This window comes from Buceros rhinoceros, unplaced genomic scaffold (assembly GCF_000710305.1).
Source record: "Buceros rhinoceros silvestris isolate BGI_N320 unplaced genomic scaffold, ASM71030v1 scaffold16022, whole genome shotgun sequence".
Classification (NCBI taxonomy): Eukaryota; Metazoa; Chordata; class Aves; order Bucerotiformes; family Bucerotidae; genus Buceros; species Buceros rhinoceros.
Window position 1 is genome coordinate 11,439 of NW_010399598.1, and position 17,612 is coordinate 29,050.

Sequence of the window (17,612 nt, forward strand, 5' to 3'; positions counted from 1 at the left end):
ACAGCCAGCTGTCTCACCAGGGTGTCCTTCTGCTGTTCACTGAGCTGTCCCACTCCAACCTGCAGGATCAGCTCCACCAGACCGCTCCTCCTGGGATCTGACAGAGGCAGAACACGCTATTCTTCCGCAGCCCGGTAAATCAGTACCAACTGGAGACAACACGCAGTCCCCAGGAGTATTAATACTGCATCTTCCCGCACAAGACCCCCATTCCTTACAACCCAACCCTTCAGAGTATGCAGCCTATGTTTTCACTTTTCCCCTGAAACAAAGCCAGAGGCTCCTAAGAGAGCAACCCAGTTAAAGAAAGCACTTCAGTGTGCACTCCAGGTCAGCATTAACCCATTCCTGCGCAGAACAGCAACTCCTGCTCCACTAAGCGCTGCTGTCTTAAGGTCAGAGGTGAGCACTAGGTGAGTCTAAGTTCCCTGCTACCAGCCATCACACAGGAAAAGGGAGGCAGAGATAGTCTCACGTGCTACCATACGAGTCTGAGTTGAAGGTCAGTTGGAGAACTACCAAATATGTTCACCTTCACAAACTGAGAGTGGGTTCTATTAAATACTACTTGGACTTCTAGAGCGCCGTGCAAACAGAACAAGCTTCATAGATATCCCAGCCTGAGCCAATTATCCTGACTACATTCAACAATGAAGCGAGGAACAGAAATAAAACCATTGCCTGGGAACCAGACAAACAAGAAATCTGACAGACCCCAGATTTCAAACGCACTTCCTAAAGCTTCAACGCACGCTTCTATCACAAAGCCATTTATTCTACATTTAAAAGAAAGTCTATATATGAGTAGTATTGAACCATGAAAAATCAATTAAAAACCCTCCATACGTTCAACCAAACACACAATTGCAATATTTCTACCTAAACTTAACGCTCAGCTCCATCTCTTTCCATTGGCCAAACTGATTAATGACCAGAAAAGAAGAAACAAAAACCTACAATGAATGAAAAGCAACAGAACCCTACGGAAAACATTAATTAGGAAGTATGATTTTTATTTATTCGTGCTCCCAGTAAGGCAAGGGTGTACCTGGCAGCGAAGAACTCTGACATGCCATCTTCTAACACACTCAGCCCTACTGAGAGCACAGTGAGCAGGCAGAAAGAGACACCCGTTTGCTTTGTGTTTTAACTTGAGAAAATCTTGTCACCATTGAAATAAGTCACAAGGAGAACAAAGATGAGGTATTCACAACGTATCGATGACCTTTTAATTGTCATACCAGGCCGCACTTCAACAGTCGCCGAATCGATATCCGAGTCTCCTTTAGCATCAGTCACTTTCAGGTGGAAAGTGTAGGTTCCTTCCACCAGATTGGTTAGCTGCAGCACTGCCTCGTGGTCCGAGCCATGGATCACCTCCTGAAAAAAAAAAAAAAAAAAAAGGTCCTGGCATGATGAAACCCGCAGGGAAAGCTGCAGGTGTGACTATCAAGTTAGCAATCTGGTATGACAGTGGGAGCTCTTGCTTTGACTGACACCTACCCACAGTTTATAGTGGAATAACGCAAATTCGGCAGTGGCAGTTAACGTCTGCACAGTACAGATATTTTCATTTTAGAAAGCCCAGCTGACACATTCAAGTACTCACCTGCTTGGAAATTCAAGACAGTTACAACATTATTTCTCAATTTTACTCCACTATCCTTAGCTCTGCCTTCTTAACTCTCAAATTATTTCCTTTGAGTTCATGCATTTCTAACTATCATCTCTGCCAGCCATATTTAAGCTAAACCTCTTCAATTCTTCTCACACCCTTTAGCGAACTGCTTCTAGAGACTTTGTTATCATTCCCCTCCTTCTCTTCTCCCAATTCTCACTCATTTGCCACTACCTTCCTCGCTGTGAAGAGTTGTCTTTGAGCAGGTAGGCAGAAGAAATTATCACAGTTTACAGCCAACATATAAACTGTAGATCATCATGAGGTACTCCTGCTGCCTGCTCCTTAAGAGAGCAGGCTCCACTGCCCTGACGGCTGTGGTCTGCCGGGCAAGGTCATCGAGCACCAAACACCATTTTTACCTTGAACTGCAAGTTTTGCCTCCTCTGGTACCAGACGTAATTTCTTAGCTTTTTTTGAGCATTTCTTGTTCTCTCAGACCCTTCTTCCTTTGGAATGTCTGGATTTCAGATGACTTTCCTCTCAAACACATTAGCTTGGCGCTATCTCCAATTAGCCTTTAAGACACACAACCTCATTCTTCTGCCTCATGTCTTTCTCCACTAAGTCCATGCTGCTGCAGTCCTCTTACTTAGCTACCACATTCCATAGCTGTAATGAAAACATCACAAGCCCCTCAAAACCAAAGCGTTAGAGAGCGGCAGAGACAAATCAGCAGCGGACACCGTGCCTCACAGTGCCCTGTGAGTCGAATCTGCTGACCCTGCTGCAGCAACACTGCACTCACAACAAGAGACAAATTTGACTGGTTACAACCTTGAAGAAACTCACCCCAGCTGCTGGGCTTTGACCATCCCGAATCCACAAATACGACACAATACCCTGGTCATCAGCAGACTTCGAGCCGTCCAAGGTAACAGAGTTATTTGGAAGCACCAGAACATGCTTCCCACCAGCATGCGCCCGGGGTGGACTGTTGTTTTCTAGCCATAAAAACAGTGGAGGAGAAGGATTTGCTTTCAAAACATGCAAAACGTGACATGCCATTGCCAACACCCCCACACCACCATTCTTCACCTGATGGTTACAGGCAGTAACAGAATCTCCTGTCAAAGGCACAGGGAAAGGACAAGCGGATACACAGAATGTGGCTCTGGGATTCTTACAGCCTGACAAAAGCAGAGCTGCACCGTGACGGTGATCTCATGCCACGCTCTTCTCCTCTTGAGGATCATGTATTACCTAATACAAGCTTGTGTAAGGTCTTACATCTTCACAATGCCTGTATTTAGGCAAAGTGTGATCAGGGAACTCAGAGCAAACCCTGGTCCTGAATGCTTTTTGCTTCCTACTAGCAGTGAAGTGAAGGCATGCATTGGGAGCGTGGCCAAAAAGCACCAAAGAAACAGGAACACGTTCTCCTTCCCGAACTGACTTCGTTGAGAACACAACTAGTAAGACAGAGCTCCAGGAAGCTGTGAGGCTGCGTGAAATACCTCGCCAGTCTGAATATCGGGTTGGGCATAAATAATTTGATTTTGGGCAGATCTCCAGGGCATTGGCTGTAACTCTATGCTTTACAACAGCAGAGAGTTCTCTGGTCAAAAACAGTATTTTGGAGCATTTTTATTACAACTATTTTTGCATATATTCAACTTCAGAAAAGCTTGCAGTAAGCAAAGTTGATTCTCCCAGTCCCTTGCAGGACTTCATTACAAAATGGCAGTCGCTCTTCTTGACTAGCCTTGAAATACGACAACACAGGTTATCCCTTTCTGTTTCAATTTCCTTTACATCCTGCCACGGTCTGAATTAACTGGCCTGTTGCCTGCCATTCCCTGAGCAGCAGCAGCAGCAGCTCGGCTTACCTTCCTTCACAGTAACAGACAGCACGGCTGCACTGCTTAAGCCCTGCTGGTCCTTCACGGTCAGTCTGAAGCGGTAGGTGCCAATCTGAAGACCAGTCACAGTTGCTATTGCTTTGTCATCGTTTTCCATCTGCACAGAGCTTGGCCCACTGGAACACAACATCTCAGAAAGATAATCTTGCACAGCAGCCAAATTGTTCTGGCAGCAGCATCGCTCATGCCATTATATTCTAGTTCTACCACTGCTACGAACACTGAGGGGTGAAGAGCTACAAGACACGAGACTGGAGAATTCATAAATCCATTTCCCCAAGACATTCAAACCACCCAAGCATCACATACCCAGTTATTAGAAGAGCAGAAAACACACCCCAGAAGTTCAACCTCCTCACTGTACTAGTTCATGGCAGCATGCAAAGAGCCACCCACACCACATACAGGGTGCCAGCAAACCTCTTCCTGTACCACAGATGACAGTTGCATCAGCAAATACCTTGTCCATTCATTAAGGATCAATTAGTTTCACACATAAACATAAATTACCAACTTTTGTAAAACATTTTCAATCATCCTTCAAGAGCACTTTAGCCTGAGCTTTCAGTAGCAGGTGGCTAAAGAGATTGTCAGTTTGCTTTATTATTCAACAGACAAGTGGCTGAGAAACCCTGGCTCCAGGCACTGATGGGAAAACCTGGTACAGCCTGTTACTCGCTATGTGAGAGGAGACAGGCAAGTTCCTGTCATTTTCTTTTAACTTAGTCACAATAGGTCTCAAAATGACAAGCTGCCAGACACAGGCAGAGGCTGCCTAAGCTTCCCACACTGACCTTAAAATTCCTGTCTCTTGCCCTACCACCACCTGAGTGGCAAGATCCTCAAAGCAGTTCTCAAACAGTGCATCACCCAAAGACAACTGCACAAGAGGCTCTGACCCCTATCCCTTCCACTTTGTTCTGTATTTTGCTGGAGATCAATAAAATCTCTAGATACCTGATATTTTCCCAATGATAGAAGACAATGCCTTGGTCATCCTGGCTTTTGCTTCCATCCAGTGTAGTAGTTTCTACTGGGAAGGTCAATTCCTTGTCGGGACCAGCCACTGCTACCGGAGGGCTGTTATTTTCTGTAACAACAACATTCAGTTCATGTATGACGTTTGCCAGGTAGTCGCTGGCAAGGGCTGCCAATCAGAGGGAAGATTTTACACAGAACATTACATTACAGATCTGCTATATTGGCTCAAAGGTACAAATCACAAGAATAATGTGCTCAAGCCATTAGGTGAGAGAGACCAGTTAATGCCAGTTCAGAGCCTCTGAGGATTTACCGCAGAAACATATCACCCATTATTCTGTTTTCGACTTCTGCTTCTGCAGCGTGGTAAAACTGGCAATGCTACCAGTTTCCTGGAGGTTTATTTACCCTCAGGAAGATGCTATTGCTGAAGTCAGGTCTAGTTCCACGCTATAAAAGGTCTAAGAGGCACCACTGCACGCTGGATTTCCAATTCATGTTTTTGATTTCTGCAGTAAATGCCCACTGTGAAGTTTTCCCAGAAGGATTCACCTACAGAAAGATACGTAATACGCAACAGCACGAAGAGAAAAGGTTGCCCCATGGTGGCACGTGAGACCTTTACATGAGCAGAAAAGGCCACTTTGGATGCAACAGGCAAAAACATTTAAAAAAGCAGCAAACATTACCAAAAAAGGCACAAAAACCCCCTCATAAGGCCTGAACCATTTCGGCCCATTCATTTATCACTCAGCTCCCAAATCTAACACACACGAGAGGTGCAGCTTTTGAAAATTCCTTGACACACTCCCCTAGCAAGTGCAATGGAGTTGCAGGGAGAATTCCAGTCACACGAGGACTCCTGAAGGAGAACCGCAGAACAGTCAGACACCTGGGCACAGCACCGACTGATACTCCGAACAGCTTTGCTAAACAGACTTTGTCGGATACTGAACTCGAGAGCTACGTTTTGGCTTCTAGAAGTACGTCAAACACGTCTCTGGGCAGGCTGCTTTACCTCGTCAGGTGTGACCCCTCAGGATGACCGCCTGGGCTTTCCATGGTTCTACCCTTGTTCTAACTGCTCCGACAGACAGCGAAGGTGGAAGAGTCCTCGATGCAGGGATACCAGACATCCAGATCGCCACCGCAGCGGTGCAATGCGGGGAGGTGAGCATTTGAGGACAGCGCTAAGGCATCAGGCTGGCCCACCCCGAGGGACTCGCGGACACGCCTGCAGCTGACTTACCGGGCTGCACGATGAGCGTGACCTCAGCCGTGGACCGCTGCCTCGCAGAGTCCGTGACAGTCAGCTGAAACGTATAGTCTCCTTCCTGCATTGCAGATAACTGGAGGTACGGTGTCCGCACTCCCTACAGGGCATTTATGAAGACAACAGCACGAGAAAAAAAACAAAGAGCCTGTGGATTGTGAAGAATCTTACAGAGCAAATTGGGAGAAAAATCGCAATTTAATTCCTAAATACAGCGTTTGAGTAAGCGGTTTGAGCAACTTGTAGATAAAGAAGAAACTTAGTTGGATGCACATGTAAAGTATTCACTATTACAGTCTCTACCAACCCAGAGAAATATCTACAGACAACAGTCCTTCATGTCTTGTGGGTATAATCACTGTGTTATTTTTGAACAACCGTAATTGTGAAACACACGGGACATTCACTTTCTTGATTAGGACATTAAACACTGATGGAAATTATTGCAGCATACTCCATTTCCTTAGAGGTATTTTAAAAACAAACATCATGACCTTCTTTAATATTTATAGAAATTGTTAAATGCAAAACCAAGCTTGACTTGATCCCAGCCAGAGAGGCTTATGGAAAAACCACTGAGCGAGACAACTCTGTCTGGGCAGAGTCTGTATGAGCTGACAGAGATTTCAGGTAACGCTGCTGACAACGCCTGGGCCCAGCTACAGGGCCTTTTGCTAACAAAAGGAACATTTGTGGCATCTCTCCTATGAGGAATAACAAATCACAATGCAATTAGGTGGGCGGCTCTTTGGATAATGATGATAATGAGAACTAAGTGACTTGATAAATGATGAACTACCCAGCAGAGGTACTTGCTACACTGCACTCTGACCACGGATACCACGTAACACACCTGAGACCAGCATCCTCCAGCTTCAGGGACATGAAAAAGATTCCTAGGCTCTTGAAATGCAACAGTACAACGCTCTTGCATTTCCACATTAAGAACGAATCCATCAGACAGCTCAAGCAGCTGCTCCTTCTTGCTTGAAGACTGAGCAGCTCTTAAAAACTACCAGTTCAGGTTGCACAGATGCTTTCGGAAAGCATCTGTCTTGGCAAGGGAACAGAAATCAGCCCCTATGCTGTAAGACCTTCCGCAGTTCCATAATTGCCTTCACGCTATGTGCTCGTATCAGTATTACTCTCTCCCTGAACAGATCAACGAAGCAAACTCTTCCCAGTGCTGGAGGTCTAAAGTTTTTCCAACATAGCAGAAAAAATCTCTTCTAAAAGATGGCTTCTGAGTTTCACCTGGCTTCATTACACAAATTACCTCAACTGCCCACAGAGCTACTAGAATCTCCAACTTTCTGAAAAGTCCACTAAAAATATGCTATTAACTTTTCTAAGATTACAAACAAACACCACAGAGCATGGCCGCATAACACTGCCAAAAATCTTGTCATCTTTGACTCTGAAAATTAAATTCCTATTTGAGTCCTGCTTCCCCCAGAAAAAAGCGTTACAAGAAAACCCTGACTGCCCCAAAACCAGCTTTCAGCACATCCGGCACCTCAGAAGACAGAAACCTGGGGAGCAGGCTCTAGGGTCCACAGCAGACACCGTGAACTCAAAAGTGTTTCCCAACCACCAGGGAACAAACAGCAGCCGGAATCAGAAACCGCCACAAGGAATGAAAGCCCCCTTGTTTTTAGATATTACTTTTAATTCCTTCTTCTAAGGGATGAATACATCAGAGAGGAATAAATAAAAGAAAAATAAGAGTAACAGTAGTTTCTCAGGGACACATCAGAGGCAAAGATACGAGAGCTTTCCAATCCTGTGCAAGGAGAAACAGACGTACCTGCATTGCTACAACCTTGCCTTCGCTTTTGGGACTGAGCGACCACTCATAGCTCACAATTTCGTGGTCATCACTGCTCTGATTTCCATTCAGCGTAATGAAGTTCTGGGGCAAGGTGACCGCTTGGTTAGGTCCAGCATTGGCAACAGGTGGGTAATCCACTGGTTTGTTGACGGTCAGAGATGCAACGGTGGAGTTGGCTGCTCCATCGGAATCGATCACCGTGAGTCTATGACAGGAAAAACAGTATTGGAAATCCGTGAAGGTGGACTCTCGCCAACTTTTAAGTTCAAAGGTTAAATTTTCTGGCACTTTCTCAAACACCACCTAAACCAGAAAAGTCGATTAAACGAACATCTGCTTCAGAAACACATCTCCCTCACTAAGGCAGGAAAGAAATTCAGAAGAAATTCAAACATAGCTTTCAACCTTTAAGGAAAAGAAAAAAGGCGTAGCTATTCCGGATCCCAGATGAAACTTTTTCCCTGGAGTCAATGGCAACTTCAATTTCAAACAGGTTTCTCTGCAAATTCTTTTAGAAATGACTCATTAAAAACCCGGGGTGGCATTCAGCAGCCACAGCGGAACAGTCCCTGGTTAATACCTACATCCAAAACTACTCGGGATGCTCAGAAGCTCTGCTTATAGCACAGCAGAAGTTCCTAACATCTTATTTCTTTGTGGCACACCATTACTGATTTTCATGGAGCTTAATGACAGCTCAGATTTTTGAAGATGTCAAGTCACAAAACTGAGTGCAGGGTGTAAAAAGCCCACCCTGCTGCCTCTTGAACACAGTGACGAATCATCTTAAGCCGAGACTGCTGCAGACACTGAAGTGATGGAAGCCTGGCTGCCCTCCACAGCGGGGTAACCCGCTACACCCCTAATTCACCTCTGCTGTGAACCTCGTGGAAAAGGAGCGCTCCTGAAGCCTTCCCCGAGCGGGACCAAACCCAGCGTTCACGAACTCTGTCATTAGGGAACACGTGCTTAGGCATGAAGGTGCACCCCCTGCAAATCGGGGCGACTGGATTTTGCAGACCAGCTCATTCCTGTAAGCTTGAACACGCCGCTCTACTATTCAAGCATCTCAGCGTCCCCAAAGGTGCACAGACACACCAAGTGATTTTTAACTCCCTAGGGTTTGGAACACACTTGGAGCACTGCTTGTAAGCAAGCTTTGCACTTTTAATACAGAAAACCCCCCTACGTTCATCTGTGCCACTGTGCAATACGGAACAACTCCAGTAAAGATCACCGAATGACACAATTTTTGGTGAAGCTTACGCAAAGCACCATGTTTAACATATGTGTAATGCTGACTTCAACGTTCTGCTGATGCTGCGCTGACCCACTGGCAGGCTGCTGCCCACTGGTAGCCAAATAATACCAGCTGGATCAGTGGGAAGATGCCTCTGCGCAGACCAAGCTGTAAGTTAAAGATTTCACGAAACAAACTCTGATTTTAATTAAAGCATCCAGAGCTTCAAACATTGCTTCCATTGTCTGGACAAAATTCAGCTTCAGCAATGTGTAAGTGGAGGAAAGTAGCAGCAAGGCCGAGGCTTTATGAGCAATAGAATGACCCTCATTAAAATCAGCACACAAATGCTTTGTGAGGATCGGCCTCCCAATATCGTTCTGTCTGCCACCACCCTTCAGGGGATGACTTTCACAGCCTGACTGCACAGTTTCATCTCCAGGATACTTGCCAATTCCCAAGCTGGAAAAAAAAAATAAATAAAAAAGAAAGTTCTGTCAGTTATTATTGCTGAGCGTTATCTATTCCAATACCTTGTTTTGCATAACTCTGTGCTGTGAAGTATCACTACACCAGTATCACAAAATCACTACGAGCGCTTTGTAGTAGAACGGCTCCCTACATCCCTCCGCTGTGCAAAATGAAGGGTAGCTGCATGCAGAAGAGAAATGAAGGGTTTCGTCTGAGGAGGTATGTGTGAGCACGAAGAGAAATAAACATCTAGCTGACATCACGGAAACAGTTAAAACCCCAAAGGAAAGCAGCTATGCAGGTACCTGAAAGTGTAGTTTCCAGGGACAAGGTTAGACAAGTGTAAGACAGGAGTGTCAGCAGATGCCTTCTGCTCTCGCAAAGGACCTTTGATTTCTTCCCAGTGGTAACTCACTATCTTCATATCATCTATACTTTCTGCAGTCATTAAAGAAAAACGTATCAGTTTCCTGCAACTGCTACCAGAATGAATGCTAAAGTCTTTCATGTACAGATCTCTAACGAGTTTCCTACAATTATCTTTAAGAATATTCAAACAGGGTTCACGTACTACAGATTCTAAGTTACACTAGGTATGGACTCACCTAAACCAAGAAACAAAATATTCTTCACACATGCACAAATTAAAATCGGTCTCAGACGCTGCACATTCCAACTTGTCCACTCTCCATAATTATGACATCTCATCATACCTACGCGACGGCTCTCTATCATGGTCCCAGCAGGACTGGCACAGAGGCTGCCTGGGCAGGACAGGGAGAAGCTGTAGAAGTAGCTGCTGTTTGGATGCAGCAGCCTCTGACACTAAATCTCAACCCTCAAGAGGAAGGCTACATTTTACATTTAAAATTTATTATTTAAATACGTATTACTGGACTCAAATACCCCCCCAAAAAATCGTGATTCAGGGCACTTGTAACTGGCAACCGATAATGTGGTAACGGTATATTAAAAACACAGGATGGTCCAGTACATACGACTGCCGTCAATGAAGGTAGAAGTTGTAGGCAAAGAAACCTCTTGTACTTTGGGTGAAGCAACAGCAACGGGAGGCTGGTTAACTCTGACTGCTGTGAGAAAAACAGGAACAGGGAAGTAGTGAAAGCCCAGGCAAAACTCATCTGTTCATCCTACAGATCAACAGTCCCCAGTGATTTAAATCTAGCATCGACAGCTTTGCAGCATCTGCTGTTCTCCTTGGACAAGGGGGACAACAGGTTACTGAGGAGAGTGCTCGGACACAGCACTCTACACCTCAGTTAGAAGCAGCTGCAGCAGAAATTTACATCACACCTCTGCAGCTAGAGCTGGTTCAACACCTAACTGTTGTACTGGAGAAGGGAACCCTAAGAGGTGGCGTGATGCCACCTCAGGCCCCACCTGAAGAGTGCACAAGATCAGAGAGCACTTCAATACAGTGAGCAAGAACCTAAACTCCACTTCCCCAGAACGCTTTACAGACACCCCAATATAAAACATCTCTGCGTGACTGGGCTACCAGAGGTCCTTGGCAGACAGTATCTGAGAGGCAATTAGATAAGCATGTTGTACGAGTACTTGTGTCGAAGAAATTAATTTCATTATTTTAGCCTTACCTGGTTCAACCGTGACATTTACAAAACCTTCACCAAAGGCGTTTTCACCAGAAACCACCACTTTGAAGGCATAAAGTCCCACTGATAACTGAGGCAAACAAGGACAAATCGGGTTACGTGTCAGGTGATACAAAAGCAGTACGTATAAACCTGCCAGTCTCTGTAAACAGAGAAAAATCTGGGTATCTGAAACCGAGAGCTCCTTTTGTGAACACACGCACAGAAGGCCACAAAAGTCACTGCCCAAAAGTGGGGAATACAAAGCAAACACTCAGGAACTTTTACTCTATTTTAGAAAGTTATTAGAGCACCATAAAAAAGACATTTCTAATCTGGCACAGGTTTGGTGACGCACGCCAAAGAGACTCTGGCAGTCACTTGAGCTCCTCGAATCAAGGTGTCCTTCCCCACAAGTTAGACTGCTGTGAAAGGACCACACGAACACGCTGAGCCCGAGCTTACATGAGAGAGCCTCAAGGTCTGGCTGTGCCTGCGCTCCATTTCACCACCGTAGTCAGCAGGGTGACTGATTAAGCTCCACTCATAGGTGTAGGCTGTTTCTAAGAGCAATAACACAGCATAAGAGTCAGAGTTGCCTTCGAGATAAACCCAGAAGTCAAAACAAACAAAAAAAAAAATCAAGCTGTCCGTCAGATTAAATGCTACTGTAAGAGATCATGACTGCTGCTGCTTAAGCCCGCAAAAGGAAGTGGTGCAAATACACGTTACATGTGTGTTGTACCTTGGTAAAGCAGCAAGGATTTAACGGACTTCACAACTAACTGACGACCTCTCAAAGACCAGCCTCACGTGAAGCGAATGCGTTTTGCTCAGCTCCCTATGAAATACGTATTCTTTGCTGCTGCAGGTAGCTTTGACGTGAACGCTGCATTCAGAACCTACTTCTCCCCTGCCTCTGCTTTACAGCAAGATGCTGTACACCAGCCCACATCAGCTTTTGGTAGAAAAGGCTTTCTCTTGAACCAGCCGGCTAATGAGTCCAGCTTTTCTGAAAATAAAAGCCACTTTAACAAGAATAAACCTCTGAAATCCAAAGGAGGAAATCCTCTGCAGTGGGAGCCACCGAACAGGCAGCAGGAGGTGGTGAGGAAGATGGTTTTATCAGGAGGTGTGGGTGTTGATGGAACTCAGGACTTGTCTGCACTGAAAGGTGGGGAGTGTGAGCATCTCCGTGCATGCCACGGCCATTCAACTCACCTGTAGGTGGTGGAGGGACAACGAAGGCATTCAGTTCAACCTCATTTTTGGGTAGCATCACTTGGATGTTATCTCCAGCAGACACAGTAAGTTCTTTCACTGTATCTAAGACAGAATGAGTACACTATGTTTTAACAGATGGGATGGATATCAGTTTAGTATCTTCAAATGTTATTTGTAACAGATTAAGTAAAATTTGACAAACACTCTGAACAAAAGGGCAAGGATAAGCAGGAAGAAAAGAATTCCTCAGTACATAATCAAATAATAACCTACTATAATCATGACGACGGTTCCTTCCTCCTATACCAAATCAAAATTTTTCATATTTGGGAAGGAAGAACTGTCATTCCCCTACTTCTGATTTCGAAAAAAATCATTCTGATTATTCCTGTATGACACAGGTAACATTGCTCTGCATGAAGAATTATGTGTTTTTGTTAGTAATTGGACAGAAGTGCAGGAATTTAAAAATACACAATTACAGAAGACAAAAAAGCCATCTGCCCCAGGACGAGCCTCATTCAATAAAGTAACATAGTCCATACTAGAACTTTAATATTGCACCTTCTTTCACCCAGAAGGTCTTCCAGATCTGTGTGGCACTTCCAAGGCATGCCTCAATGTCTGGCTTGGCGTCCCTTTCAAAATTCCACTCCTACAGCTGGGCAAAGGTGTTACTTCGTAGCTGAACTGCACGTCTGATTTATTTGCCATCCAGGAACACCCTCCCTGTGCTCATCTGTGAAAACTCTTTCCTCTTCCAAAAAGCCACCAATCCAGTCCCCAACAGAAACATACTGAAGCACCACTTCAGGAAAGGTTCCCATTAGAGCTGTATTTCAAAGGTCCTCTTAATACTGGAACCCAGGGAACAAAGGTTCTCCCAAAGGCAACATTTGCTAGTGTCTAAACATCCAACTTACAAACTCTGAACAGGTGAGCAGGAGGCTACTCAGCAGTGGCAGAAAACAGGTCTCAAAATGGGTGAAGTGAAGAGGTCACACTGAGAGCACCACTACTTAAATGCGCCCAAGGCTCCGTAACTCTCGGGAGTTGTGCTAGACACCCGTGAAGTGGAGGTTTGTATATTTTCATCTCATTAAAATGGAGGTCAGAAAGTAGTTAGGTGAGAGTTATGAGCAAAGGAGAGGAGGAGGAACTGTCTTTGAGACTTCCAAGGCAGTAGGGCTGAGAACACAAACTTAAGGCAATTCTTGCGCAAACCAGCACTTATGGTGATACTCATCACAACCTTCCTTCAGCTCCTTCTTCCAAGCTCCTTCAGTCCTCTTCAACCTCCTTCTGTGAAGTAGGAGTTGCCTAGTCCACACTCAACGGCAATGACGATTCATTGCCTTGGAGAGGGATCTCTTGTAGCTCAGCTCTTCCCGTCACCTGCTACTGCTATTCTGCCTGGCAGACTGTGGTTTGACAGAAGGTACCAAGACTGTCCCAAACCAGGCTTGCTCTACCAGGAAAGCAAGGTGCTTCTCTGCTTCCTGTGGCCCTTCTAACTTTGTCAGAGCGCTCATGGAAGCGGGAACCTCAGCAGGAGAAAGGAGATATTCTCACGCACAGTATTTAACATAACTACAGAGGACGCTGAGGTTAAAGATGTCCCTTTCAAAATAAAAACTTTTGTTCTGCAGATAGAAGTCTGATAAGCTTCCTCAAAGCTTTGAAATTAGAGCTGATCTTCCCCCCCACCCCCGCCTCCCCGGATGAGGGGGCCATGCTCCCCCTGCTAAGGGCTAGGCTTCCTCAGGATCCACCTATGCTGCTGCACAGATTCGGACTACTGTATATAGCAGGAACCCTACTGAAGAGTTTGAGAGGGAACAACATTCTGAAGAGTCACACAAAAACAACAGTATGGCTAGAAAACACTATTCTGAAACTCAAGAAAGCCTCGAGCATTTTTCACCAAGTATAAAAATTAACCCGTTTAAAACAGGCTCTTAATCTCTGCTTTTTACTTTGCTGCATTTGCTTGAGTTATAGTTTCATATTCATCATGGACTTTGTGGCAGTTTTGCCTCAGAAGCAACTGGTGAAGGAGTCTGGAGTTTGCAGTGTTACTGGAGGTCTACAGGCTCCGAGTGGGATGACCTTACATTTGGACGAAGAGCAAGCTCGCAACTAATGACAGGTTGAAAGGCTGCCAGAAGTAAAGCCACCCCTGCCTGCTGCTCAACCTGCAGGCACCCCTCAGGTCTCCAGCTGTGATGAAGCTTTACCTGCTTCAGCAGCAGTAGCAGGTAGCGTGAGGTGCTGCATGGGCTCCGATGGCACAGTATTAGTGGCAAGTTGCATGATCCCATCTTCAGTGACATTCTTGGGGGTCATTGTGGAAGTCTCGGTTGTCGCTGATAAACCGGATTTCTCCCAGGGTGTGTCTGAAGAAGACAAAGGCGTAGCAGCCTGGAAAATATATTATAGGGAAAAAGTTGACAGAAGTGAGTCATTTCTCACATTTCCAGATTTAAAGGTACGCTGGTTTTTAAACGGCACGTAGGTATGTTCCTAGGAAGTTGCATTCATATGCAGAAGTCTACCAAAGGAGGACTGAGTGGAGCTCTTCCATCAGACTTCGTAAGAAATGCTAATAATTTCCCAAGTTTCAGCTGCAGCACTAAAATGAGGTAACCTGGAACACAACTCAGGCTATCAGTTCTCAAAATAACGTAGAACAGTACGACAGGTCTAAATACAGTCAAACCTTCAAAAGGCAACACAGAAAGTCTGTGTGGTACCATCGTCTTCGTGCTGTACGCAAACAGAACAGGATCCTTACCTTCCACACCATCTGCTCAGGCCAGAACTTGCTCATGCCTTTTTATTTCCTCACCACTAATAAAATTCCCTGAATCTCTCTACTTCAGCCACCAAGCAGAAGCGTTCTTCTCACCGACCCACCCTGTCAGTAAATCAGAACTGCAGCAAAGGACACAGTGAGCTCTGCAGGAAGAACTCAGCTCTGTGCCAGCCTTGCTCACCACCACGTCCTCTCATTCTCATCACCATTCAACTACGTGTTAGTCACAACAGACCAATAGTTTTCCCTCACGTCCTCAAGACTTATTTCTGACCCAGCGTCGGATCAATATGCCTTCAGAAGCCATACGAATCTCTACGAATGTCTAAATTCAAAGGATTCCCATTTGGGAAACTAAGGCTACACAAAGGTTCTGTTAGTTTCTGAGAACCTCCTGCTTCTCCAGATTGTTAACCTTTCTCTACATTAACCACGAGTAATTTCACCATACATTCCATGAACAGCTTTCAATACTATCCCATCAACTCTCCACAGCTCTGCTAACAAGCACTGCCAGATCACCTCCTAACCACAGCTCCTCCGCACCACAACCAGCTGGGGCTAAAGGCTGAGCCAGTTTGGGAGCTTTGTCCTCTTTGCACGGAAAGCAGCAAGCTCCCTCCTCAGCCGTGCCACCGGAATCACAACGGCTGTGCTGGAGTAATCTTAGCATCGCCTGAAGGGCACACTGGGATGTCTCCTCCGTGTCCCAGGGAGAAGCAGGTCTCTCCATTTCACTTCACAGTAAACTCCCGTCTGCTTTACACATTTATTTTCCTTATTGTTACACTCAAGAAAAGGATTCTGAGAATAAAAAGACCTTATCCACTTTATCCTGCTGTACATCATGGTCCAAAACCACGCTGTCCCTCTTCATGTACGCTGCCTCTCTTCTATGTTTTCAAAGCATTGTGAAAAGTATTTCCTCAGCACCATGACATCTGTAACACCACTCTGCGTTAGTAACACGAAACCTATAAAACAGCCTTCGTTTCACTGACAGAGGAACTTCAGTTTACTAGTCTTGGCCTCTGGATACCTTAGCGTCCACTAGTACTGCTCAGCTAACAACTTCTAACGAGTCACCTAGGGTGAGAGGGGAAGACTACCACAACCCCGCCACACCAGGGCCAAGCCCTCTCGTCTGTACGCTTCCAAGGAAACCCCATCATGGCCCAAAAGGAGCTCTGCTCCTTATCTGACAGAAACAAAGAGAGTCCTTTCGTGAGTCATCTGCCCATTAGGACAATCCTCTAGCTTTCAGCCCTTTCTACCCTGGAACACGACTGGAAGCCATCTGAGTGTCAGGGTTACGTTACAGAGCAATAACCTAATATGACATGAAAAACGAGACAGTTGTGAAGTGGCCCCCCCACACCCTGCCGGCCTCCCGAGGGGCAAGCATACCTCTTTTTGCAAAGCATCACGAGGTTGTGCAGGAAGTTGGACAGCCGCTTCACTTCCTAATGTCTGCCCAGGGAACGGTGTAGTCTCTGGGAAAGATGACAACCTCTCGACGGAGCGTTCAGTGGTAGAGGTCAGTTCAGAGCTGGTTTTATTCACAAGGCTTTCCACCTTTCCATGCTCCTCACTCTTTTCTGCAAAGTTTTCCTGGTGATCTCCATCGTCACCCACAGAAGAGTTGAAGCTGTTTTCACCAGCCGCTATCAGGCCCCAGTCCGCATAATCCGTGCTCTCCTTCTGCTTGTGTTTGATGTTCACCTGAAAGGGGTCCTGCTCCAACTCTTTATAATCATCAATGTACTCAGGTATCTCCTCAAGGCTGGGATCTTTGCCAAGCAGAGACAGCTCCTTCAGGCTACTCACTTCCTCAGACGGCTCATTCTGCAGTCCCACTGGGTGGACCATGCTTGGGATCACTTGCCCAAATCCTAGCAGTGATGCTGGCCTCTCAGAAGGCCTCAGCACAAAAGTAAGGTAAGACTTTAAAGTTTCAATTTTTTTAGGTTCACAATTCTCTTTGCGTTGACAGTTCACGATGTAACAGCGTCGTTCAAACATCCAGGACAAGTCACAACCAGAGAAGTCACAACACGCTGCGATGCAGTCGGACACTGACATAGCATGAGGCACTCGCATAATTTTCGTGGTTTCTAAGTTGGGGGATATCACTGCGCCTGAGTACGTAGCTCCTTCTCTGCACTGCTCACAACTGGAGCCTGAAACAACAGCACCAACATAAGGCACAACAATGCAACCAAGCCATAGTATATTTTACCGTGACCAAAAATGGCTTGTCACAGGAGACAAGATAATGACCTAAGTAAGATCATTTCCGTTCACTAATGTCACCACCATATTCTTTTTTAGCATGCCCTTTTGCAGCACCTCGCTACAAATACACAGAGACAAAAGTGAGTTGCCCATACTCAAAGAACAGAAAAGAGCAGGGTACAAAAAAAAAACCCACGGGGTACCTCCATTATCCCCATAACATAGTGAGCAAATCATCTTTTCAAACAAAACGCAAATAAGATGCTGTAACTTGGCATTGTTTCATTGATAAAGGTGGCGGCAAAAGTCTACGTAGGAGAAACATTTGCCTTCGCACCTGAACTTCGTGAAGAGCCCCTCACACCAATATAATTGCTTGACTTCATATA

At 45.5% G+C, this 17,612-nt stretch overlaps 1 protein-coding gene across 2 annotated transcripts in view; it reads right to left on the reverse strand.

The window, feature by feature from the left end:
• KIAA0319 (KIAA0319 ortholog) overlaps nt 1–17,169 on the reverse strand; it is a 24,797-nt gene extending 7,628 nt beyond the window's left edge. Inside the window, exons 1-14 of one of the 2 annotated variants that reach the window (XM_010131553.1) lie at nt 16,396–17,169; nt 14,411–14,594; nt 12,171–12,269; nt 11,415–11,512; nt 10,953–11,040; nt 10,335–10,427; nt 9,642–9,774; nt 7,602–7,830; nt 5,771–5,894; nt 4,498–4,630; nt 3,508–3,656; nt 2,471–2,622; nt 1,242–1,380; nt 1–97 (exon numbers count right to left, since the gene is read on the reverse strand). In XM_010131553.1, coding sequence (XP_010129855.1) covers nt 1–97; nt 1,242–1,380; nt 2,471–2,622; nt 3,508–3,656; nt 4,498–4,630; nt 5,771–5,894; nt 7,602–7,830; nt 9,642–9,774; nt 10,335–10,427; nt 10,953–11,040; nt 11,415–11,512; nt 12,171–12,269; nt 14,411–14,594; nt 16,396–17,088 — 2,411 coding nt within the window. In that variant the 5' untranslated portion in view covers nt 17,089–17,169. Of the gene's footprint in view, nt 98–1,241; nt 1,381–2,470; nt 2,623–3,507; nt 3,657–4,497; nt 4,631–5,770; nt 5,895–7,601; nt 7,831–9,641; nt 9,775–10,334; nt 10,428–10,952; nt 11,041–11,414; nt 11,513–12,170; nt 12,276–14,410; nt 14,595–16,337 lie in introns of both variants that reach the window. The other variant, XM_010131552.1, reaches the window with a different exon arrangement.
• Between the last annotated feature and the right edge of the window lie 443 nt (nt 17,170–17,612).